The following is a 25,697-nucleotide window of genomic DNA, read 5'->3' as shown; positions in this document are numbered from 1 at the left end:
TCTCTTGGAATAAATTCAGTTCATGCCCCACATTAGCTCGCACTTTCAAAAGCCTCTGAATCATTATTTTGCACGTGCGCTGTCATTTATATGAACGGTGTACTACATTTGCCAGTTTAAATACAGAATGAAAATCGCATAACAGTACGCCGGTTTTGCCGATACTCAAATAAGCTTGAGATGCGGTTGCGAACCAGCTTTAGGTATCGTTCAGGCTAGGTTCGCAGTAAGAAACACTCGATAAATGCAGAAAAACCACAAAATACGCGTACCGCGATGCTCCCACGGCCGCACCCGCCGCACTTCCAGCTGCCGTACCCACCCAACGTGAGTGGCGCCACCAGTGTGTTTAGCGGCGGAGCCGTGCAACTCTGCCGACGGCGCTCTCCTATTGTTGTGCCGACGGCTTGACGGGCACAGAAAGTATAGAGGAGGCTATGATCCATATCACGAAAAAGCAGTGTACACGTTATTATTTATCGTTATGCACAAAAAATATTCCTTATTCTTGCTTGAAAACGGACATTTAGTCAGTATTTCACATGTACTCTCAGTCCCAGACTTTTGAAACACGCGCCTTACCTTACTGAGGCGGCCCTTAGCAAAGGAAGGTTGAAGAAAGCTTTTAGAACACGCTGGCTACCTCAAGGAGCTCCTTAAGATAAGGAGGCATGAAGGGCTCCTCACGTAAGGTAAGGAAATGGTCTGAGGTAAGGAGCATTTCAGAATACAAGCCTTAGTCCCATGCATTAGGGACAGTGTGACTCTTTAGCATTGAGGCACTGTTGGACATCACGGCATTTGTCTACCACGTCTGCTGATAATCACATAGATGTATTTATAGTGTTATTTCTTAAAGTACAATTTTATTGATACAGTATTCTGTTTATTTGCTAGTGTCGAAAATGATCACTGAAGAGGTTATTCTAGAATACTGAACTGCACGACGTCCTTATTTTTTCATTATCAAGTGAAACATGAGTTCTCCTGAGGTGATTTTCTCCATGAGATTTGCAGTGAATAGAAATATTTCTAGCTCTTCATAAGAGCCCCATAATAATTAAAGTGCTTGAATGTAACTGCAACTTTGTTCTTCAGTATACTCTAGGATGTGAAATCAGCTGCTCCAGGGTGCTCCCAGATGCAAAATTGCCTGCTCCAAAGTGCTCCAATATGGAAATTTTTGTTGCTCCAAAGTGCTCCAAAATTAAAATTTTGCTGCTCCAAAAATTGCTCCAAATCAGAAGCCCTCGGTAGCATCACTGCACTTCCCATTGGCTTGCACCCTTCAAATGCACGTCATGGTATTTTTGGCAAGTGATTTAATTTCACCTGCTTTATGGTTGAAAATGTGGACTGAAGGCAATTTTCCGGGCAGGGAAAAGAGTGAAGGACTGAGGGTCTTCAAGCAGCTAAGGCACAACGTCTAGCTATGATAAGAAATGACTGTGGGGCAGGGGTGTTCATTTGCAGTCAGCTGATGTGGGAACTTAGGGTCCAGCTGCCCTGCTATATTCATAGCATTGTGCATAGACGTGGTCTTTGTTGTCATATAGTAGAAAGCTTGCCATTTCAAGTGTCTAAGCATTAAAAAGTGCATATGGATACTCTCAACGTTGCCAGTTCCACTTATAATAAGCAGATTTGGGCTTCCTTTTCCGCCGTGTCGCTTGCATAATTTTCCAGTCGCTTGTCGCGTTTTCTTGGGCTTATTTGCATTTTTCCAGCAAAAGTAGTTATTTTAGTGATCATCACGTTAACCAATAGTGCGTTTGTCGATGACATTGAGTAGTTAAGTATTGATGTCATTGGTGGAATCAACAAGTAGCATTAATCATAGACTGGCAAACGTGCATTCAATCGAATGTAGACTACCCTGGTAATAGTGTTAAAAAGTAATTACGTGCTTTCGTTCATGTTTGCGTAATTTTCGCTCTACAAAATAATTAGTGTTTTTTTTCAACTCCCCTTCGTATTCGAGTAACATTTTTTTATTATAATTAAAAATATCTTCAAGAATGGAAAAATTAATTAAATTTCTGCTTCTTTTGGGCTTCTTTTGTGATGATTATTTGCTTTTTAGCTCGGTAGCATCTGGCAACTATGCTCTCAACACTGATTCAGGACATGATGGAAATGCCGTGCCTGTAAAAGTGACAAGCTGAAAGCTCATAAGGTTTCCACTGGAGTTATTACTTCGGGACACTCCAATTATGACCCTTATTAACAGAATACAAGAAAATAGGATCCAGGCAGTTATTTTATTGTAAAAATACAGCAAAAATTTAAGTTGACAAACATTGGATTACTGAAAATCATCAGATGTTGGTTTACTGTGTTCAGTAGTTCACTGGACATGGTATTTACTCATATTTACTCTCATTTAGATATGCTAATGTGACCATTGCGCAACACCCACGTTCTCCATCAGAGACCCTTCACCCCATACCACCACCACCACGCGTAAATAATGATAATTTTTTGCCAGTGAGATGTTGGCTGTGGGTATTTACATATGGCTCCTTTTCGTAGACCATGAAAGCTATTGGCCGTGAGATTGAGGAAAGTCGCTGCCTGGCGGCTACTGGCTGAAATGCGCCTAGTGTGGATTGCTCCCTGCGTCGTCTGCTAGGCACATGTTTGCATGTGCGAGTACGTCGTGCACGTCCTCAAAGGGCGGTTTGGTTCCACTATGTTAGCGCAGGTTTAACTGCTTGTACTCGGGAGTTTGACGGAAACCAGTCTGGTCGGGAAGAAACGTGATGAAGGGAACGAAGTACACCAACCAAATAAAAGTTTAAAAGAAAACAACATTTCGGCTTCCATATGGAAGCCTTGTTCACAATGAGGCCAAACAACTATTAATGTCTCCTATATAGGTTTCAGCATGGATGCAAGCACCGCGTGTAGGACGAGGGAAGGTTTCCGTCATTGCGATTCAGTGTCTGTCTTGTAGATTGTATCTCGAGCGATTTGAGATACAGTCTTCCAGTTTCTTTCCTTCCCAATGATACTCGCGTTTGTCCAGTCTATGGTGTGATCAGTCAGAGCTGCATGCTCAGCCAGTGCATTAGACACCACTTTCTTCTTTTCGACATCATTCTTATGCTGGCGTATGCGCTGTCTGAAGTTGCCGGTTTCCCCGATATTAACACTATCGCAATCCGCACAAGGGATTTTTTATACAACACCAGGAAAGGCTTTCTTCGGTAGCTTGTCCTTCCCACTTACAAGTGCTTGCCTTAACTTGCGTACAGGCTCGTGGGCGACTTATACGTCGTATCTACGCAATACAAGTGATAAGGTCTCGCTTATCCCGGGCACGTAAGGAACAGGAGCGCGTTTCTTCTGACTGACACTGGCAGGCTGGGAGGCAACAGACAAACGTCCCACCACGTTAATGAACGCTGGCGGGTAACCGCACAATGAAAGGTCCTCCCGAACTGTCTTCACATCAGCGGTCAGGTCTTCAGGATTCGTGCAAATGCGATTCACACGACTTAACAATGAGGCAGCCACCAACCTTTTGTGAGCGTGAGGGTGGATAGACCTGAAGTTCAGGTACCTGATCCTGTACATTCTGAAAGATAGCACCTCATTGTTCCTTTCAACGAGGACATCCAAAAAAGGTAGCCTCTGGTCAGCTTCCAATTCCACGGTGAACTGAATGGAGTCTGTTTGATTGTTTAGATGTGTCGTGAATACTTCCAATACACAGCGCATGACACAAAAACAGTCATCAACGTAGCGCTAGGACAAGGGCTGAAAGAAGAGAGAGCCCTATTTTCCAGCCACTCCATTGTGAGGTTCGACGCAGTAACCAAGGTAGAAGCACCCATAGGTGCACCATGAACTTGCTTGCAATGACCTTATCGAAACAGAAGTAGGTGTTGGCAAAGCAAGAACTGAGTAGCTTCCTCACATCGAGGACATCAAAAGGCGTCCTTTCCGCTAGATGTGGATCAGCGTCAAGAGCAGCAGCACAACTGAACAGCGAGGTCAATGGGAATGGAAGTAAACAGGGAAACCATGTCACATGAAGCCATCACCTCGTCTTCTTCGAGGACCATACATCTCACTTTTTCAACAAAATGAGTGGAGTTGCGTACGTGAGTGTTGCCGTTTCCAAGGAGGGGTGATAAAATTCTGTGAAGGTAGCCAGAAAGTTTGTGCAGGGGGGAACGAGTGAAGTCAACGATGGGCCGAAGAGGGACATTCGGTTTATGAATTTTCGGTAGGCCATAAAGCGCAGTGGGCGAACCATTGTGGCAGAGAAGTGAGTAATACAGGCCTTTTTGCTCAGGCGGAACAAAGTGAGATACGTCCGAAAGGAGCTTCTGTAGTTCCTTCTGCACCTTTAATGTAGGGTCACGATTGAGCCGCACGTGTCCTGGTCTTGAAGCAAGTCCAGCATTTTTCTTTTGTAGACGGAAGTGTCCAGAACTACCGTAGCATTCCCTTTGACCGCTGGGAGAATGACAATGGCAGCATTTTCACGAAGCCATTTCACAGCACTGCGTTCATCAGTAGAAAGCGGAGAAGGAAACCTTCTGTGGCGCAACGGAGACAGGACCCCGACAACGCAGGTTCGGGCTTCATCCCGTTGCGACTGATGAACTTGGTTCACAGTGTGTTCAGCAGCACAGATCACCTTTCTAACGTCCGAGGCTGGTCCAGCATTGAAGTTCGAGCCAAGCTCGAGAACAGAGACCTCGGCAGGATCACACCTGTGTGTAGAAAGATTATGTACCGCCACTGTCGAGCCTTGAGGGCGATGCGGCTTGGTTGACTCTGAAAGTCTGGCAAGCTTGACTTCGTGTGCATCTTCGGCTTCGAGTGACTGTACTTTGGCTTGGTGATTGGCGTAAAGCTAGATGCTTGCAAAATCCTCCGGGCACTGGAACTCAAGGTGACGCTGAGCAAAAAACGTCTCGTTCTCAAGCTTCCGGATGTTGTCACGGCAATTATGTATCCTTGCTTGAAGTAAAAGTCTCTCGGCCTTCGCAACGACACTAAAGCCAAACTTTGAAGGTACAGGCCTGTTCAGGTACAGTGAACGAGGAATGAGTCCTTGTTTCTTGCAAGCGAGGTTGAAATCCAGGTGAGATTTAAAAGCAGCCACTCTGTTTGTCAGGGAAACGAAACGGCGAATGTCAGTGATTATACGTGTGCCATACGTCCGGCGAAGGTTGATAAAATCGAGAGTTCGACGGAAATGTCGTTTTCTTTTAAACTTCTATTTGGTCGGTGTACTTCGTTCCCTTCATCAACTGCTTGTATGTATGCCTAACACGATTTACAGAAGCATTTGGCCTTGCTCGGCTGCATATGCATTGTAATAAGATCAGTGAGTGCAACTTTTGAGAGTGCTGTGTATTGTCATCGTACCCTCCGTTCGCCAGAATCATTTCATTGTAGGTGCCGCTTTCTGGCTCAAGCACATCGTAAAGTGACTTGACATTATCGCAAACATGAGGAGTATTAAATAGTATGTGAATGAAGCATTTTAGCGACTCGGTAGCAAACAAAAACGAGGCTCTAGGCCATGCGATTTCGCGTTGTTGTTAGGTGTATAACAGTGGCACTGTAGTTTATCGGCTATGCGATGAGCTTTAGTTTGTGGGAATGGAGCGCGCCCTTCCCTTTGGCGCCTCGTTCCCCAGCTAGTGCGCGTGTTGGCCCCACGCGGCTCGAGCGTCGGGAACCGCTGTTAATCGGCAGACCACGGCGGCAGCGCCAGGCCTCTTTGTCTGGTGCGAGCCATGCGTCAGCTTCCCGGCGCGCGGGCACGCGTCCGGGCATGCCTCGACATGCTCACATCCGAGGCCAGCCTGTGAAAGAGGCTGTCCGAGGCCAAGTGGCAAGGTCAGCTCAGCCGCAAGGGGGCTGGCCAAACGGGGAAAAGTCCAACAGGGGGGGTGTCGTCTTCCCGAAGGTACAAGTCCATAGGTCGGCCATGGCCACACGAAACGTCCCACCAAAAGTTCCACCAGAAGTTCCATTACAAGTTCTACCACTGGGGAGAGCTCACTGCCGGGAGAAGGTCCACAGCCCAGGAGGAACGGTGGCAAGACTGCACAAGGGCGGGCAGCCAGCCCGCTTGAAGTTCGCCGGACTGGAGAGGCTGACAGCTGGGAACGTACGAGGCGTGGCTGCTAGTTGTGTGCGGCAGCCAACCGCCGAAAGTCGCTGGGACGGGGCCACACAGGAACGGCAGGCCGGAACAGCAGGCAGCCAGGAACGGAGGCCGGAGCGACCACGCTCGGACCTGGGCCAAAGCTTGAGTGGGCGAACCAGTCGTCGAGGGCGGCTGCCGAAGCTGCCAGGTGGGCAAAGCAGGATGGAGGTGCCTGCAGGGCAGAAGGCAGGAACGAGACCACAGCAGGAAGGACCAGGGAACAGCAGGCCACAGGTTCCGCAACAGGCTGGGCGGCCCAGTAGAGCCAGGCGCAGGGAGACGACAGGGCGACGCAGGAGTGGACAGGAGTGCCCCCGGCATAGCCGGCTTGCCAAAAAGGGTGCCTGCCTGACATTGCTGCCCAACAAAAGGGGGCGCTTGCCAGGGTATGGCTTGGATGACACGCCAGAGGATATTTTCGGCCAAGAGGGCCTTCTACCACTTCCGGACGTGTCTGGGCACCTTTGCGGTTATTCTCCGTTCACTACCATGGTATGGAATAAAGTCCTGCTACCTGCTAGTGGGAGAAAGGTTGCTTAAGTGCGTTTCCACAGGTTGTACCGGTGGCGTGACTTGGGGCCAGCCTTACGGTTTTCCTGCGGTTGTGTGACCGCCTCCCCCCCTCCCAAGTCGCTGCTGCGGGCAACGAAAGGGTTTGAGGGCGGCTGCATGAGCCCGGAGGGCTTGCCCGCACGAGACTGCATGCATTGTCACACGAGGAGTGAAGAGTGTCACGTTTATGCCTGGCCAGGTAGCAGAGCGGCACAACTTTTTGAAAGTCTTACGGCCCCTCGCATGTCCGGCCAACCGCGAGTCGTGGAAATAGCCGAGGGTGGCTTTCCTTAAACTGCGGGGTACCCCCACCTTAATACTTTCGTGACCGCGCCTATTCCCATCGATAGTATGTTATCGATGACTTCAAGATCAAGTTTTGGCACTCTCTGAGGGGATCTGGACAGCTAACGCAGTACAAAGCATAAAATAACATGTTTTTTGTCAGTTTTATTTGCGAGTTTGTTTTTTCCACCGCGGGGAGATTTTTAAAGCTCGTTCGCAGTCGGGTAGGTGTGCGCTCGTTGTTTCCGACTTCGCGTCAACGCCGCTCATGGGTGCTCCACAGAAATGGCGAATTTCGACGGATTCCGATTAATATGAGCGGGAATCTCTGGATGATGGTAGCAGCACAGACACGAAAGACGACTTCGATTCGCCAGGCGAAGTCGTACTGACGGCGAAAGTGCGTCAAACCTCCCCGGAACATCAGCAGCTATCCGCCGGTAAGTTTCGTCTTCTCCTCGGGTCGTTTTATCGCTGCCGCGCGTCGATGTAAACGTATCCGGTGTGTTCTAAACATAACAGCTCTTATCTGCAAGGTGTTAATTTCATTCGGGCGGGAGCATTTGGCGCCGGCTGCAGAAAGAGCGCAGTTTTCTTTGGGAAAACAGCGCGGATCGGACTTTGACCCAACGCTCCGGTGTGCTGCGCGGCGGCGTCTTCATGTTGTTTTTTACCGCAGAAGTCGTCAGAGAGACATGCAACCACACAGATAAGTATGCGTGAATGCATACTTTCGAAAAACCAACATACAGTGAGAGGGACGGATCCATGGAGGGAGGTTACTGAAGAGAAGATGAGCAAGTTCGTCTCACTCCATGTATACATGGTAATCGTTGAAGTCCCGCGCTTGCATTGGTGTTGGGGTCGACGACACGTATTTCCAGGCCTTCGTCTACCGTCAGTGATGCCACGGAAAAGGTTCAAGGCTTCTTGAGTGTCTCTGATCTGAAGAAGACGACCGTCGCATCCCACGAGAATAACCACGTGTCTTCTCTATTGCAACACATGAACGATTTTTCTACGCTATCTTTTAACCCCGTCGGAACCTTTCAGTGAATGAGAAAATGGTGAAATGTGAAGGTCGGTATGGTATTCGGCAGTATATGAGCGAGAAAGAGGTCAAATGAAAGTACAATTATGGATTTTTGCAGATTTGGAACAGGCTACACTGTTCATTTCAACAAATACTCAGGAAAATTGAAAAATACCAGAACTGCAAACTATGCTAGGAAAGCTGAACACAAAAAAAATTTTTTTTTCCCGAAACATGCGTAGCCAGCCTTTGTTTCACCGCGTCGAGAACCTGCATCGCGCGGTGGCATGATAGGCACTAGTGCCTACATTCTTGTATTTCTGTAAATAATATTTGTACTTACAGAGCTTATATTTCCACTATTATTCTACGAGGGCTTTGCGTTCAAAATGTATATTTCGATTTTTTTTTATTGTTTAACCTTTGCAGAGTAGCATTGATGTTTTTATGAATCTTTCTTTCTTTTTGATGCATATTTCTTTGTTTGACAATTTTTTTATTTTATTGGAAATAAAACCGTTGTTTCAAATTAATACTGTTGGAAAGACCAATTCTTCCTCTATCATTTGATGCCCTACACTTTAGCATCAATTATAATTCTTCGGCAGGGAAAAAATATTTCTTAGACTAGCCAAAAACAACCGATTTTTCCGCGGTCACGAAAGTGTTAAAAGACTCCTTGGGAGCTTCTTCCGGTGGGATGTGTAGCGCAGGAGAACTCCGCCGGCGACAAACAGATGCGAATCCAACGTGCCCGCAGCAATACCAGACTGCGTAAACGGCACACGGCGCCGACAGCAATACCAGACTGTCAATACGCGCCCGCTCCTTGGGAGCACGGCTCTTGGAGCCCAAAACGGATCGCTCTGCTGTGCCTTTGGTGTCTCTTCTCTGCTTAACAGGATACCGGCTGAAGTGACGTGCTCACCCAAGGCAATCGACTCAAAAGTCAATTCGCCGTCGGGGTTCGCTCATTTCGACCCATTGGAGCCAGAGGCCCCGGAGTCTACTCGGTTCGATTGCTCTCGGGAGAGGCGGACAAAAGTGTCACACCGAAACGGGGGCACGCGACAAGGCGTGAGCCACGACATTTAAACTCCCTTTCCGGTAGCGCACAACAAAGTTGTATCGCTGCAAAGTCAATGCCCAGCGCGCGAGGCGGCCCGAGGGCTCGCGCAAGCGCTTAAGCCAGACGAGCGCCATGGGGTCCGTTTTCTCCACCAATGGCACTCCCTTGACATAGCAGACAAGCTTCCGGCGAGCGAAATCTCGTGTGGCGTGCCGTACTTAAAGGCAGCGGTAGCCACTACGAGGGTTGCAAATGGTTGTAGGGCGCCGATAGGGACGACCCTGTAGCCACCGCTTGGGAAGTCATTCACGATACCCGTGCGCGCGAGAGACTCGACCGAGATTCACGGGCAGCGAAAGACCAGGGAGATGCACAACGCGCTGTCGGCGCGCGCGATTCTCCCAGCGCACAACCAAACGCGAAGCGCCGCACGAAACAGCGGTTCTGCTCGCGAGGTGGAAGGCAATGTTTTACCCGGAGCTGCGCCGCAGTTCTGTGCAGCGCTAATTGCTCCGAGGCAGGCGCCGCCGTTGTAGGGTCGCGCGCCTGCTCTCCGCCATGCACGCCATACCCAAAGGGGCCAATAAACGGCACAGAGAAGAAGGGTTTCCGCACCGACGGATGCATGATGCCTCATGCGACAGGCAGACGAATCGACAACGGAGCACGGTGGCTCACATTTGCCGAAAGCGTCGCCAAGGTGCGCATGAGGAAAATGATCGTCGGAAAACGCGGTGACGGTGTCACCTATGCGAGCTGGCTCGCGGACGATACTGTCAACCCTTTACGCTCGTGACAACGACGGGCCAGCGAGCGTGTGAACGCCAGCACCATGTGGCCTAGGAAGGGACGTTCCGGTGCGGCGGTTTGGTCACTCAGCTGCGCTGCTAACAAAGGAAGGCCAGCGAGCGGAGACGACGCATTGGAGGGGCCCGAAAGCAGTACTCCGTGTGTGTCTCGAACAGCTGAGAAAACCCGAAACTGGCTAGGCTAGGACTGTAGTTCACATTCGAGCGGTCACACCAAAGGAGGCCTCAAAGACGGGATCTCTCCCGGTGGCCGAAAGCCGAGGGCCGCTAAGGCGAGCTTACCTCGTGCTGCCGGCTTCGTCCGCATCGAACGAGATCAAGTCCGTCGCCACGGGATCGAGCAGGAACGAGCGCCTCGAGAGGGACTGCTCCACTGCCATGCCGAAACCAAGTTGGGCGCCAGTTATGTGGAGATAGGTTTGCGAGACGCTTACCCTACGAGGCGACCGGCAAAGGACGCGACGTTCTCCACTGCCGCAGCGAACAAAGACGCTACGGCCGGGTTCGTCGATTCTCCGGCACAGCGCAGAAAAGGCACTCGAGGCAGGATGTCAACAAACAACACGGGTTTATTAACCCAAGATGCAGCACAGTACGACAGTCACGGGCTTGCAGGCCGTAAAGGGAACTCCGCAAGACTGATCGAGTACGCTTGCCAGCGGCGCTGGCAAGCGTAATCTCACGCGGGCAAGCCCGCGCGAGACAGAAGCGAGCTCAAGGGGGAAGGGGGTTGTCACTGGCGGCCAATGAGGAACGGCGTTGCGCAGTGACGTAAACTAGATTGGTGGCATGAGCATGTCGAGGCATGCCCGGACGCGTGCCCGCTCGCCGGGAAGCCGACGCATGGCTCGCACCAGACAAAGAGGCCTGGCGCTGCCGCCGTGGTCTGCCGATTAACGGCGGTTCCCGGCGCACGAGCCGCGCGGGGCCAACACGCGCGCTAGCTGGGGAACGAGGCGCCAAAGGGAAGGGCACGCTCCATTCCCACAAGTTGTGCTTAAGATGTCCTTTTATTGTACAGTCGTGGTTCACTACAGAGAAATATTTCCATCAAGTAAAGTCTGACACTTTGGTACTTAAACCCTTAATCTGTCCCCTCAAAAACAGAAATTGGAATGACACAGACGTGATAAAACAGAGTTGCCGTGCGCAGAAATACCTGTGTGCTTAAGTTTAGGTAGGCTTTTAAAGAACCCAGATGTTCATAATTAGTCCAGACGGCGTGCCTTACATTTATGTCGTAATATCTCATGCATAACCTCATCTGTTTTTACTTTATCTTGGGCATTTGTGTGGCATTGTTATAGATTGATGGAGGGCAGCGGACATTATTCGTTTGAAAAAAAAAAAAAACATACTTGTCCCATAAAATTACCGGGACCTTTGTTGCGTCACTGTCATGCACGTAATCCATCGATGAAAGCTCTGTGCTGAACTATTACCTTTTTATACTGTTAATGGAGCAAGAACAAGTACGTACGTGCTAAACGTCTCCGTTGTGCTGAAGCGCTGTCAGCCATGTAGCTCTCCTGACTACACTTATAAACTGTCCTACATTTCAAGGAGTACTGAGTAAGAAAAAAATGCGTACGTGTATTCGTGCGAACAGTGCTAATGAACCCGTTGCACGGGAATACAGGCTTTTCTTCCTTTTTTTTTTTTTTTGGTATCCAGATGAGCAAGAAGTAAATACTTAAGTAGTTCAGTCGCGCTTTAGCAGTGCGTAGTAGGCAGAACACAAGCTAAACACGTACATATAGAACAACAAAAATGTAATATAGTGTGAAAGCGCGGACTGTCACCGAGGGCGCCCCGCCACGGTGGTCTAGTGGTTATGGCACTCGACTGCTGACCCGAAGGTCGCGGGATCGAATCCCGGCCGCGGCGGCTGCATTTTCGATGGAGGCGAAAATGTTTGAGGCCCGTGTACTTAGATTTAGGTGCACGTTAAAGAACCCCAGGTGGTCAAAATTTCCGGAGCCCTCCGCTACGGCGTCTCTCATAATCATATCTTGGTTTTGGGACGTTAAACCCCAGATATTATTATTATTATATGTCACCGAGGGCGAGCATCCCTTTCATTGCCAGATTGCGCTTCTCTCAATAGTAATAGTAACATTCAATGAGCTTCGTGCATCGATTCGGCAGTGAAGAGCACATACGTATATTACCAGTAAGCTGCAGTCAACGCATTTTATTTGCCGACAATGGCTCAAACCGCTCACAACGAAGTGCCGCTGCCAACTGCCTATCCACACTACCGCGGTGACGGTGCTGCCACCTGTAGCCCGTTCTCGGGGTGAATACAAAGATGTTTATTGTATTCAGCAGATTTTTAATTGCGTGGCTGATCACATAGCTGTGATGCATTGTAAAATACCCCTTTCTGAAGCCAGGTTGCTGTCTGAGACGGAATGCAACTATTTCTCTTATCCTGTTTGGAATTACCTTTGTAAATGTTTTGTATAATACTGAATCTAAGCTGATGGGCCTCTAATTCTTCAAGGCTTTTATTTTGCCTACTTGTTTGTTATTATAATGCAGTTTTTCAAGCTCACTGGTACATTTGAGGTCTTTGAAGTTGAAGTTGAAGTTTGTAGTTTATTCAATATTTAGTACATATTTAGTAATATTTAGTACATATAGAAATTTTGTGCGGAGTGACGCAAGTACATGGCTAATTTGCATGATAATCATAACACTATTTTGGGATTTTTAAAGTTATCAAGGGGGGGTGTGCCCCTCTTCTTTCCACTACTGTATTCATTGTGTGATTACGTTTGGGCAAATGCAGTAGCCTCTTACTTGCCCAATCAGGTAACTGGATTGAAACAAAAAGTATTATCTTATACAGGTAATGTTTATAGTGACATTAGTTTATTTAAAGCTTGCTTTGATGAAAGTTTAATATCCTGGATGTAGCTAGAACAGTCTTTTGCCAAATATTAACATATTTATTGAATTTTTTTATTTCTCTATAAGAATATCTTTTTTTTAACTGTTTATCGCACCCTGGTTGCTGTAAATATAATGCAGTGTAAATACATGTCGATACTGGTCTGAGTTTTTGCTAATACTTTTGTTGTATTTATGCTTCCATTGGTAGGCAACAGTGAATTCATTTCTTATGGAATACATGTCAGGTCGGGTTAATGGACAAACAGTTTGAGCATAGGGATGTGGAACATGTCTCTTCTTCTATGCATGTACAATTCTTTGTGCAGCAGGCACATGGAGAGAGCCCCACAAAGTTGCAGACTCCGTTGCTTCTTTTATGCAAAATATTTTCAGCAGGTGTGGGGTTTTTTTTTTTCTTTTTGTTTTTGCCTGCGTGCAAATTGATATTTTACGTTTTATTCCTTGCCCAGAACTTGAGGAAGATTCAGCCATCATCAACTGGAGCTTGGAGCTTACTGAGACCTTGGGCTCAAGGCTGTATGCCCTCTGGAATCGCAGTGCTGGCAACTGTCTTCTAGACTCTGCACTACAAGCCACCTGGGGTGTGTTTGATAGGGACAATTCGCTACGGCAAGTTCTTGGAGACAGCTTGTGCGAGGCTGCCTCAGTGTGAGTACTGATTGATCCTCTTTTTGTGGTTTCATGTTAGATTAGCTGGTGAAAAAAAACCTGTGTGTGAGAAAATTTTAAATACTAGAAGTCATGTTATGCCTTGCCCAGCTACCAACATTTAGGAAGGGCACTTTAGAAATGGTAGTTCTCCAGTTGCACTTTGCATTGTTTCTTCCATGTCCCATGAGGAACATGAACCTTGATTAACAATTAATGTAAATAACAGTTCAGTCGCCGACCGTTCATTCAGACATACTCGTTCATTTGGACACCTTCGCGGCACTGCCACTTGTCCCATTGAAGTAAGAGAGTCTTTTAGCAAGTTACAGAAATACGGTACGCAAATACGATAAGGCAGTACGGTAACGCTCCTCCTTTCCCGCTCGTTGTGCTTAACCCGCTCCCAGTTTCAGTGACAGTGCGCCCCCTGAACAACAGGTTCTTCATTAACAATGCGTAGGCTGACAGGCAACAATGAGGCGTGACAACCCCAGAGTAATTTTTGAAAAGCTTTTGTGGTGCTGGGGTGCCTTCACCTGCAAAAGCACGAGCTGGAAAGGAGGAGCGCTACTGTACGGCCTTATCATTTCCGTAACTTGCTAAAATTCACCGTTTTACATTCATCTTCCATTGACAGTTTTACCGCGAGTCTTCAGGAAACAATTTTTACCTGGCGCCTTTTGGCCTTCGTTGCCCGGTGCCATAAAACTAACAACTCACTCACTCGTAACTTGCTAAAAGACTGTAATGTTAACTCACGACCGAAAATTCAGATGCCCCACTGTGCGCTGTTTGATTTTTCGGACTCCGGCCAGCTGATTGGGTGCGACGTCGAATGCCATGACAAGCCGTCAGCGATGCTTACAGTATCTTTGCTTGGTTGCCAGCACTTAAAGGTTGCACTGTCTGGAGGTCGTGCCAGTGTCAAAATCCACGCATAAATTACAGTTGCCAATCTCGAAGGACGTTTGTTGGCTACACGTAATGGTTGCCTTTTGGTAGCCTGTGAAGTATCCATTGAATGCCTACCATGGCCAAACTGCAAGCCAAGCCAAGCCAAGCCAAGCCACGCTCGGAATCAGCTCGGTGTGGCGTTTGAGGGTTTGCATTGTCAGTTATTTCTGCGTCTTGGCCTGATCTGCGTCTGGCGCTTTGTGTCTCGCTCTCTAGTTTGTTGCTTGTCGTCTGAGGCCTTATCTACTGAAATGGCTCCGACGCCACCTGTTCCATCCAAGGCGTCGGGACCAATGAAGAAACATGGCAACTACGAGACACTGACGATGGCTAAAGAAGCAGCGAGTATTCGCCAGGTGGAAGGCGACTGATCTCAATCCCAAGTTGCTTGGGAGTTTTCGCCAAGTTGGATGAGTATGAGATCGTCCATCAGGTCCTCGAACCAGCGCAGGTGGACAGTGACTCTGACAATGATGCTCCGCCCTCACCACAGCCTTCAAATGCAGATTTAGCGCAGGCCATAACAGTGCTATTGTCAACCAACAGCGATGGTGAAACACATGCTGAAATACAGGCTAACTTGGTCGCATGTGTGCTGATACGCATTGATAAGTTTTGCCGGCCACTGGGCCAGTAAAGATGCTTTTTTTCTGGTGAGTCTTTTTTTTTTTTTTTCTGACTGTTCACCAGCTCCTGCAGAGTCTGAACAAATGGTCGGCGACTGTATTTACTTGTGTAAGGCCCACTCTCGATTTTTTACATTGTGTAGAGCTTTTATGAGGCTAGATTATGGCTAATCAACAAAGTCTTGGACTGCACTTTTGTACAATTGTCCTCACAGTATGGTGTGCTCGCCTCATCGACAATGCCTCAAAGCTGGGCGTCTTCCTAGCCGCTCATTCCTCTTTGTGGTACTTCGTACCTTCAAGCTTGTAACAATGTGAAACAAAAGCACATTCCACGTGTTTAAATCCATGCTCAAACTTGCAGAAATGCCCTCTTAAAGGGACACTAAAGGCAAATAAAAATTTATGTCAGAGTAAAAGGTGAATGTTTGAGAACGTTTAAAACATCAATATTATCAGTAGCAATGCTCTAGTAATAGAGAAATTGAGGTAAATGTAGGACACTATATGCACCACCAGTGGGACGTTTTGGAACAAGCCCGATGACGTCAAGAGTCCTAAGTATAAATTATCACTAGTATTCAAGCTACTTATGATAAAAAAAGGAACATTCCGAGCATTGCAAAACATAATAAAATGCTGCTTGTGCGTTTCTGTTTGATTCATGGAAAAAAGAATGTTACAGTGGAGAACGGCGCAGGTTGTGCAAAAGTTTTGTTTTCGCGGGGCTGCGCTCCACTCGCGCAGTCACGTCTAAGTGGTTGTTTGGTTATCACGTACTGCTGCATGTGTCTTGCACGCTCATGAAAGTCACTCAAACGGAAACTTCAACAAAATGCCGTGTCCATGTGATGTTGTGTAATGTGCCCTTCAGAGCAGAAACCATAGCGTCGGCTGCCGGGCTTTACTAGTAAAGGCGGGCAACGTTGGGCAAGGTGAATGCTACGTCAGGAGGCCTTTTCAGATGCGTGATTTGAAGTGCGCTAACGCTGTGCAGACCGCTAAAACGTGATCTTCATTTAAAATAAGCATTGCCTTGGCACGAAGCAAGCACTACGAGGTTTCTGGAACGTTATTTCAACGTCGACTTAACATTTGCCTTTAGTGTCCCTTTAATGGAAGTCAAATCATAAGCCATTTGAATATGATCAACAGGGTGCCATCAAAGCATACTTGACACTTGATCTGGCACATCAGTTCTGTGGAAGATCGCAAGGTGGAGGAACAGTGGTAAAAGGGAAAATTGCCATCCACCCATTTTGTAGCAGAAAGCTACAAAATCTTCGGAAAAAAAAAAGCTTCTTATGCCAGTGTCACACGGCCAGTGTAATGTCATTCACAACAAATGTGATTGCATGTTAACGCTGTTTTTGTTGCTGCTACACAGGCATAGTGAATGACATTCACAGCTAATGGCTTTCACCCATTGAATTTGTTTTCCAAATTCATGTACATGCGACATGTAATCTCAGTGACAGTGACTTGGCAAAAAGTGACAAAAACAATAAGTTAAAATATAATCAATGTTACGGTTCGTATTAATTTCTGTGTTAACTTATCGATAGCATTTTCACATACAGTGCGATAGCTGAAGCAATTTTTGCAATAATTGTCTTCTTCCCAGACTCTGGCTTGACGCCAATGCTTCCTGTCGGCCATGTTTACAAATGCTCGCCTGCTTGTTCTTCTTCTTCAATTCCTCCATGTTGTTTTGGTGAAGTGGTGCCATAGCAGCTAGGTCAGAATTTCGCACGCAGTATCTATCCGCAAACCATAGAAGCAAACTCTGCACTTTTGTCAGCAGAGAATAATAGGAGTGAAAAGCACACCGAATGGAGGACAAACGTCAACGTCAATTGTGAATGCTATTTTGTATACTTGTGTAAACCAGGAACTCAAAACCACAATGACATCAGGTATGAATGCCATTTATTGTGAATTACATTACATGCACCGTGTGACAGGGGTATTAGCTGACGAACATTTCGTCCTGGTGCGAGGATCGTACCCAGTACCAATGCCTTTTCCTGGGCAGTCGCTCTGCCATTTGAGGTGACCAGGAGGATAGCAATTGACAGCACGAGGGTGAACTAATCGGCAATTCAAAGCACACGGGCACTGAATACAACAAATAAGCGAAGCTTCTTAGTTGGCAAAAAATTTGTCGTGGTCTGGAGATCAAATAATTGGTGGCAAAATGAGTGGATGGCAATTTTTCATTTCACAACCCTTCCTCCACCTTGCGGGCTATTGCACAACTGATTTGCCATATTCAGTGCCTGTGTTGTTCAAGTTGTCGATTACCATAGTTACACAATTGTAAGTTGTCTTAAATGCAAATTGACCGCCCTATATTGCACATTAAAACATATATATATATATATAATATTATATATAAGGAAATTTATGAACGTAGTTGGACTCTCTACTGGTCCTCACTAGTCATCCGTCAAGCCAGCCCTCTTCATGAACTTTGATGCCCAGGCCCTGCTGGCCTCACTGTCCTCACTGTGACCATTCCTCATGTCACCAGCAAAGACCAAACGCAAAACTTGATCACATGTGCTGCTAGCTCTGGAAAGTGTCTAGAGTTCAGCCCGCAAAAACCTCTGCGCTTGGCATCGCATGTGAAAATGTGGTCACACTGCAGTCACCACTGCCGCACAACCCATTGAGAAACTCCTAACTTGAGCCTGGCCGTGCAGTTGTTAGTTTTTTCAGCATGGAGATTGGCAGCCCTCTTGAACGCTCAAAGTTTTTAGGCACAGAGAACTCATGATGACAAAGCACGATGATCAGGCCCTACAGTAGCATTCGGCCCAGCGGGCGCTAGTGAATTTACGCATGATTGTCCGGCTTGCACTCTCTTATGTGTAATGGCAGATAATGAAACTGGCTGGCGGAAAGCGTGTAATGTGTGCGGGAGGTGGTCGAAGCTGAGGGAGTAAAGGTTGTTGCGAGGAGGGAAGGAAAGCAGTGTGTAACTTAACGAAGAGGACGAGAAAAGGAGTGCACAGGACATGTGGTTACATGCTGTTATGAACTTCAACCAACTCACCCAACTTGGCATCTTGCTTCAAGAAAAGCAGATTTTACTTCCCGCCCGCTTGCTTCCCTGCCATTGACGTAGGTTCCGAGGCTGAACGTAGCGTTGCAGCTGTAAAAATAAATAAATAAACTGTGTCAAAAACCTTCTGTCAACTAGTATTATAATACCCCCTAGAACATATTGCCCCTGAGCTGCTGTTCACTGTCAGGAGTGCCACTGCTCATTGGAAGAATGGCTGTTCTATCAACGATCAGCACCCCAAAAATGGTGCGCATGGCTCTTATGGGAGTGTCGATCCTTGATGGAAGAGCCGCACTTCCAATCAGCAGTGGTACTACTAACAGTGAACAGCAGCTCAGTAAGCTTTTTTTTTTTTTTTTTTTCTCTCAGGGGTGGAAGGAGGAGGAGGAGGATACAACTTTATTGACGTGCTGTGCCAATTTGCACCACTCTGCACCAAACCGCCCTTGCTGGGCCAAGCTGCGGTTAAACAGCATTTAAGTGCAATTATTCCCTAAATTTAGTCTATTGTAATTTCTGCTCGGGCAACATTCGGCATATGTGTGCCACTGCTTTACGCAGCTCATACCAGGAGGCACTTGCAATGGGTTAGCCCTGGAGTTACTGGAAAAAGCTTTTTCTAGGGACTCTTGTTAGCCTTTGGAGGAAGGAAAAGCAGAATGGGGGGCCTTCCCAGCCATAGGCTGTGGCCCAGCCTGCAGGCTGGGAGACAGTTGTGGAAGAAGTGACACCATAGTGGCGAAATTGATTGGAAACAATGGCAGTAGTAGGGTGTATTGTGTAGCAGTGGCATGTGCTGTTCTGTAGGTCTTGAACCGTTTCATGGCAGACTGCAGGTGTTCAACAGTAGCCATTCTTTGTGCCACATTGCTAGCTGTGCATATATCAGGCCAGGTGTTTGAACTGTGCATAGATCAGGCCAGGGGTTTTTGAACTAAACTGTGCAGAATTAGTGTGCGTTCATGTATATTACAGTGGTTGAAGGATCTGCAGTGCTCAACGAAATCATGCAAAGGTCCCATCACGTAACGAAACCACTAGTGCTACAGAATCCTGCTGATCACTAGTGTAGTCAACAACTGATCACTAAGGGGGTGGCAGCAAAAGACAGACAAGCGTGAGAGTGGGAGCATTCTGCTTGGTGACATGAACTTTGTTCTACCAGAGTGTGCTAGACTGAACCAAATGAATTGATTTGCTTCTTCAGTCAATAAAGAAGTGAAGTTTCATTTTGTTAATGCTTTAAGTTTATTCCGTTCATTTAACTTCATGCCTCCTTGCATACACCTCCTGATTCTTAGCCGATCCCCCTTAGTGGGCATGCCATAGAAGAAAGGAATATCATCATACTGTCTGTTTAGGCTGCCTTGAAGGCTTGATTTGCACCAGTAGCGCGACTGCTGGTTTTTGCTATGCATTTCATGCCTCTCATGCACATTACATAGATTTTTATTGTGACTGTGTTGTGCTTTCGTCCCGATTCTTACTGGAACTTGTACTATCGTTACAGTTTCATATTGTTCCCGATATATCAAATTTATTTTTTAAATTGCTTGGCAAAATGAACATAGAATCTTCCACAGAAATTTCACCTTGGCACTTGACTTTCTTCTCTCTTAGCATTTGTGTTTCTTGAAAGTAAAAGTTTGCTAATTTCATTGTTGTTAGGATGGTGACCAGTCAAAAACTCGCTTTCTCTGCTACAAAACTAAAACTTTGTTGCTCGAATGCTGCTCCAAAATAGTTATTTGCAACTCCAAAGGTCCTTCGAAACAGCATATTTGCTGCTCCCAGCCCTGCTCCAAAATGTCTGAGCCTACTTCCGCCGTCGTTTTCCTCAAAACAAACGTGTGGAATGATTACATGCTATGGGTTGAGCCAGGAAGCGAACTTAATGTTGCGACCATGCTGCGGCATCCCTGATTTCTGTTTTGTCTTGCCGCTACTTGCGGTACAAGTTTGTTTTGATTGTATGTGTACCCCACATCTTTGGATTTCAAATTTAAATTGAATAGATCGACATACAATCGTGTAAATATGGTAATTTGCCCTCATACTGCCAACTGGTAGCCTCCTGGTTAGCTGAGTGGGTAGAGTGATCGTCCCGGAAAGGCATTGGTCTTCGTTTCAATCCCCAGACCAGGATGCATTTTACGTCAACTAAGCTTTTCTTTCTGAGAGATCCATATGGATTTCCTTGTAGCTTTGTGCTACAAAACATGTGGATAGCAGTTTTCCTTTCGGCACTTAATCTGTATCCTGTGCTGGTATAGGCCTGCCTGGCTGCCCAGGCGGCACTGCGAAAGCGGTGCTAAAGAGCGCCCCCTACGATAAGTTCGTTGGTTTCGAGTAGTCAGACTGGCGGCCGCATGCAGCAGTAAGCTCAGATGCACAATGGAGCCGCCGCTGTCAGTTGTTGCTGCGCAGAGACAATGATTTGTGTTTGCTACAGGCCGATAAAGACGGCGGGTTTGTTGTGTTACCGCATGGAGTGTACAATGAAAAAGCCATTCAGGCATTAAACAAAAACTTCACTCCCATCAAGACGAGTGTGTCAAAAGCAAAAGCTAGCGTAGTGAAACTTTGTAAAAGTTTAAATCTCGAAAAACTAGCTAAAAAAATAAAGGAAAGTAAAGGTAACATGTTGACAGTCTTTTTCAGTGCAAAAACGCACAAACCGGAAGTGCCGTTCAGGACGATCGTAAGTGAGCGAGGCACCTGGCAATAAAATGTTAGTCAATTCCTTTTACGTACACTTACCAGCCTCCAGATAAAGGATCCCTTCTACACCCGAAATTCTGATGAGGTTGTAAAGTTCCTTCAGGATAACGAGTGCTCTGGCAAAGCCTTTTCTATTGATGTTGAAGACTTATTCTATTCCGTCCCCCATGCCCACCTCTTTAATGCCGTGCGAGCGTGCGTAGAAGAGAATGGTGTAATTCCCTTTCAAAACAGCGCAGGTCTCACGGTAGAGAATTTTTTAACCCTTTTAGACGTTTACCTCAGGAACACTTTTATTTCTTTTAATGAGCAACATTTTTTGCAAGACAAGGGAATTTGCATCGGGTCGTGCGTGGCGCCAATTTTATGCAACATTTTTCTCGCTAACATTGACCAATGCCTTGAGCAGGTTCTAAGCCATAAGGTTAAAAAAGTTTTTAGATACATGGACGATTTTTTTATTATTTTAAGCGACAGTAGCACAGTGCCGTACCGAGACCAGGTGGACCTAGTGATCAACCTTTTTAAACAGCATGGAAAAGGCTTATCGTTCACGCGAGAGCTGCCCCAAAGTAACATGTTGCAGTTTTTAGATCTTAATTTGCGCTTTTGTAAGAGTCACACATGTTGGATGTATTCTCCTAGGGCACGAAAGGAACTCTTACCCTATGACTCTGCCCACTCAAAGCTTGTTAAGAGGGGCATCGCTATATCCTGCCTGGAATCGGCCTTGCGAAAGTCGTGTTCACATGTAGTAGAAGCGGCCTTTGTGAAACAATTGGAAAGACTATTGTCCGCGGGTTTCCCTGGACCGGTCTTGGTGGCGGTGGCTGAGGCCCTACTCCGAAAACTGAAGGGCAGCGCCAAGCGAAAAACAGCGGATGAGGGAGCACCGGGGAAGAAACCTGAAGTTGTGCCGTATGTGCACAAGGTTTCGCACAACCTGAAGAAGGTTGCCAATAGGCATGGGGTCCCGCTTGTTTTTTCGGCGCCCAACAAGCTTGCGCAGCTGTGCCCTCGCACAACAAAGGTGGGCTGCAAGAATAAAGGGTGCTCAAAGAAGCATGCCTCGCCCTCTGTGAAATGCGTGCAAGGAGTGGTCTATGACATACCGCTGTCTTGCGGTAAGTCGTACATAGGGCAAACAGGCCGATGCCTTAATGACCGGTTAAGGGAGCATGCGCAAAATCTAAAGAAAGTAGATGGGGCCCATTTTTCGTCCCACTGCCGAAAATGCATGTGTGAGCCGATATTTCGAGAGGCTAAGATTCTAGGAAGAAGCTGGAACAAATCAGCCCGCGAACTCTGGGAGGCGTATCATATAAAGAAAAAAGGTACTAACTGTGTTAGCGACACATCTATCTGCCTGTATAGAAATGAGATTAGGCTTTTTGATGCCACATGCCTGTAGCCTGATAAGTGGTGACGTCTTGTTACGCGTTCGTCACGTCTGCGCACCAGTGTGGTATTTATTCCATTGCAACCCTTGCAATAAACCAGTTGTTAGTAGCGCCTGTCCTGTCTCTCACTTGTGTCTGTCTTTCTTTAGCGCTAAACCACGATGTTAAGTACTCACCAACTCGCCCAACAACAAGTTCTTATTAAGAGATTGCTGTTAAGAAAGCCGAAATGATTTGCATTACATAACGAAATGGAATCAGGAAAGGTCCAGTGACGCAGGTCCAGTGACGTCGTCGGCCTGAATGAGTGCATTCGCGCCGTGTGCCGTTTTCTGCCGCATGCATTTGCAAACACACATTTGCACCATGCCCGGTCGTAATTCTGAACGTTTGCTTCCAGGGAATTCGTCAAATTCTGTCAGCGTGCGGTGGCGGTCGAGGAGCGACGGCGAGCAATGTTTGTTGTGTGGCAAAGCGGGGTTATTGTCTGGAAATTAAAAGTGGCGCTCTTTTCTGCGCCCCACTGTAAGCACGGCTCACAGTACAGGAATAAAACGAGGAGCTAGCGGGTTAGGAGGCGCACTACAAATAGCGAGCTTCCTTCCACATTTTCGCCGCACCTAGACGAGCCCCCACTGCTTTATCCTGTGGTCAGTGCATCAAATCATGATATGAGCTTTTTTTTTATTGCTGTACAAAGGTGATTTTTTTAGCGGAAATGCCACCTCCGCCTCATTTTACTCATCGTGGCGTGTTAACCTTGCACAAATTTAAAGATAACGCTCGTCGTTGTTTTTTTTTACGTTTGAAAACGTTTGCCATGGTTCGACCACCCACACTGTAAATATTTCTGACCGAAACAAACAGCAAGAAAGGGCAACTGAAGTAAACAATGAAAACAAAAGGAAGCAAGAAGTGATGTAATAAAAAACAAAGTGAAGTAATACAATGAAAATTTAAGTGTAGGTAGTACAATGCAGCAGCCAATATTTCTTAAAAATAAATGAAACGTCGCTTTCATTGATGCTCAATACAATGATGAATAGTTTACAAAAGCCGTCAGGACTGCACACAGGGAATATATCGAAAAGTAATCAGCACGTTACGTAGCAGACCGCGTTTTTCTCGCATACTGACTTCACACGTCGCACGGCACGTATCCAGCGGTTCCGTCGCTCCACTTCGTACGGCTTTCCAGGGAACCGGTAGAACCGCACATTAGGATCCTTACCCTCATGTTCGTGGCAATTAACCACGCCACAATAACGGCGGAGACCGCGCTTCGGGACCGCGCGCTGCTCAGAGCCGTCGCCCGGTCCGCCTGCTTTCGGCACGGTTTCTTGAAGCAGGGATCGCTCGTCAAACATGTCAGGCTTTGCAGGCATAGCGGACAAGTTTCTGCGTACGTTTTAAGCACTTTTTGAGTCTGAAAACTACGCGCAAAATTAAGTAAAACGCTCAAAGCAAGTGAGAACTGTGTAACTCACCGGTCGACGTCCATTTTTGACTACCCAACCAACTTCGGCGCACGCCACCAGGCTCCGCCACAGCACTCAAAACTCCAGCGCGTCAGCCCTATAGCGCATCATGAAAAATGAAGAAATGGCTGAACCGACCAAACAAAAGGACAGAGCGCTCGCTTCGTTCGTTTGGCCGGTGCGGCCGCTTCTTCATTTTCCATGATGTGCTATACCAGCTCAAACATGGCAAACCAACTCACCCAATCATCAACACTGATTTGTATGTCATGTACTTGCTGCACGTGAGCTGAATAGTGTGTAATGTGAGAATGAAATACAGTGAGGGACACAGGAGTCACCTCTGCAGTTAAACTGCAGATTGCCAGATGCCTTTGATTGTCCTTCACCGTTGACACTAATAGCCCCTGTCACGGTTCATGTTAGTCATGCATGATTCTTGGGGTTGGTCAAGCCTAGCTCCTAGCCGCCCTGACATGAGCCACTTAATAATACAAAGAAAAAACAGTAGTTACAAAGAAAAAGCAAAATAGTTTCTTCATAACACTATAGCATCTTTGGATAGACTTGTGCCTCTTTAGCCATTAATAGACTATATTTGTCACTTGTGGTAATGTAAAAATAAGTACGATTGCAGCAGAAACAGAAGAGTGTCACCACCTGCTGTTGTCAAGGCAAAACCCATCTTGCTGCACACTTTATCTTGTGTTTGTTTTGTGATGCAGGTTTTAATCGCAGTAGCTGGAAAACATTATCTTTCGTCTCCTGTTCAGCTCGCAAACATACATTGCATTATATTTTCATCCAATCATCACCGCCGAGCACCATGTGCTGCATTGTAGGGATGCCACTAGAGCTACCTAAAAAGCCTTGGGTGCACTTCAGTGCCCTTTTGCTTGCGCACACTGATTGTCTGTCTGAAACACACAGGCTGTATCCCCGGTGGCGAGAAGCAGAGGCCCTGCAGGCTCGGTTGCTGCATTTCTCGCTGGACGAGGCACAATGGCAGGAAGACTGGGCAACTCTTGTTTCCCTGGCTGCACAACCTGGATCAGCACTCGAGCAGATGCATGTGTTCACTCTGGCTCATGTGCTACGGCGTCCCATTGTTGTGTACGGCGTCAAGTATGTCAAGAGCTTTCGTGGCGAGGCCCTTGGCTATGCCCGTTTTGAAGGCAAACCACCCTTTTTCCTCTTTTAGTGATTTCTTGTTGTGCACTTGAGAAGTAATGCAGTGTTTGCTTTGTTTAGTGGACATCATCATTTTGCATCATCTCTTGTGCCTTTCTGTGTGTGCTAATAATTCAGGAGATGTCAGCAGCATGGGTTGCAAGTGCTTTCTGTTTGCTGTAGTTTAGTTGCTTTGCATTACGAAGTTTCGAAGTTTATTGCCACATAGTTACAAAACATGTATAAACAGCAAGGATGGTGGGACAAGCAACTGGATGCAGCAGCTGGGAATTATGCAACAGTGCTTAGACCATGTTATTGGCTTGCCGATCTGAAGGTTTAGCACCTGCATGCTGGAATGCAAGATTCGTCCAAGTTTCCTGGAAGCCTGCCTCCTCTCTTTCGTTCTTGTTTTAGTGGCTGGGGATAAGCTTCACTTTTTTGAGTGCTAAGCTCAGTGAAAGTTCAATCTCCGTCATCACCAAGAGAATACATTGTGGGAGTGGAAGGCCCAAACAAATGAAGTTCTATTTGCCGAGTGACTACTGGTAAATGTCATGGCTGCAGTGCCCAAGCTTGTCCATTTGTGTTGTCCATTGAAGCGACTTCTTTGCCAATGGCGGACTCGGAGCACACTACACACTAGAGGGTTTCCCCCCCTTAGGGATGAAGGCAGGACTGTTGAACAATTTGCAGTGGTGGTCCAACTGTGTCATTTGCACCATTTTGCTACAATTCTACTTGTCTACACCTCACTACGGCCTAGTGCAGTTTGAGCCAAC

The 25,697-nt window shown here is 46.9% G+C and overlaps 2 protein-coding genes across 2 annotated transcripts in view; both read left to right on the top strand.

The window, feature by feature from the left end:
* The window catches only part of LOC119379211 (eukaryotic translation initiation factor 2-alpha kinase 3), a 423,415-nt gene that overhangs the window by 157,289 nt on the left and 240,429 nt on the right, over window positions 1–25,697 (top strand). The gene's annotated exons all lie outside the window — the stretch shown is intronic.
* LOC119379208 (ubiquitin thioesterase trabid) overlaps window positions 1–25,697 on the top strand; it is a 110,786-nt gene that overhangs the window by 67,815 nt on the left and 17,274 nt on the right. The window contains exons 8-9 of the mRNA XM_037648428.2: window positions 13,295–13,493; window positions 24,676–24,920. Of these exons, the coding sequence (XP_037504356.1) occupies window positions 13,295–13,493; window positions 24,676–24,920 (444 nt within the window). The remainder of the gene's footprint in view (window positions 1–13,294; window positions 13,494–24,675; window positions 24,921–25,697) is intronic.

This window comes from Rhipicephalus sanguineus, chromosome 1 (assembly GCF_013339695.2).
Source record: "Rhipicephalus sanguineus isolate Rsan-2018 chromosome 1, BIME_Rsan_1.4, whole genome shotgun sequence".
NCBI lineage: Eukaryota > Metazoa > Arthropoda > Arachnida > Ixodida > Ixodidae > Rhipicephalus > Rhipicephalus sanguineus.
This window is presented reverse-complemented; position numbering and strand designations above follow the sequence as displayed.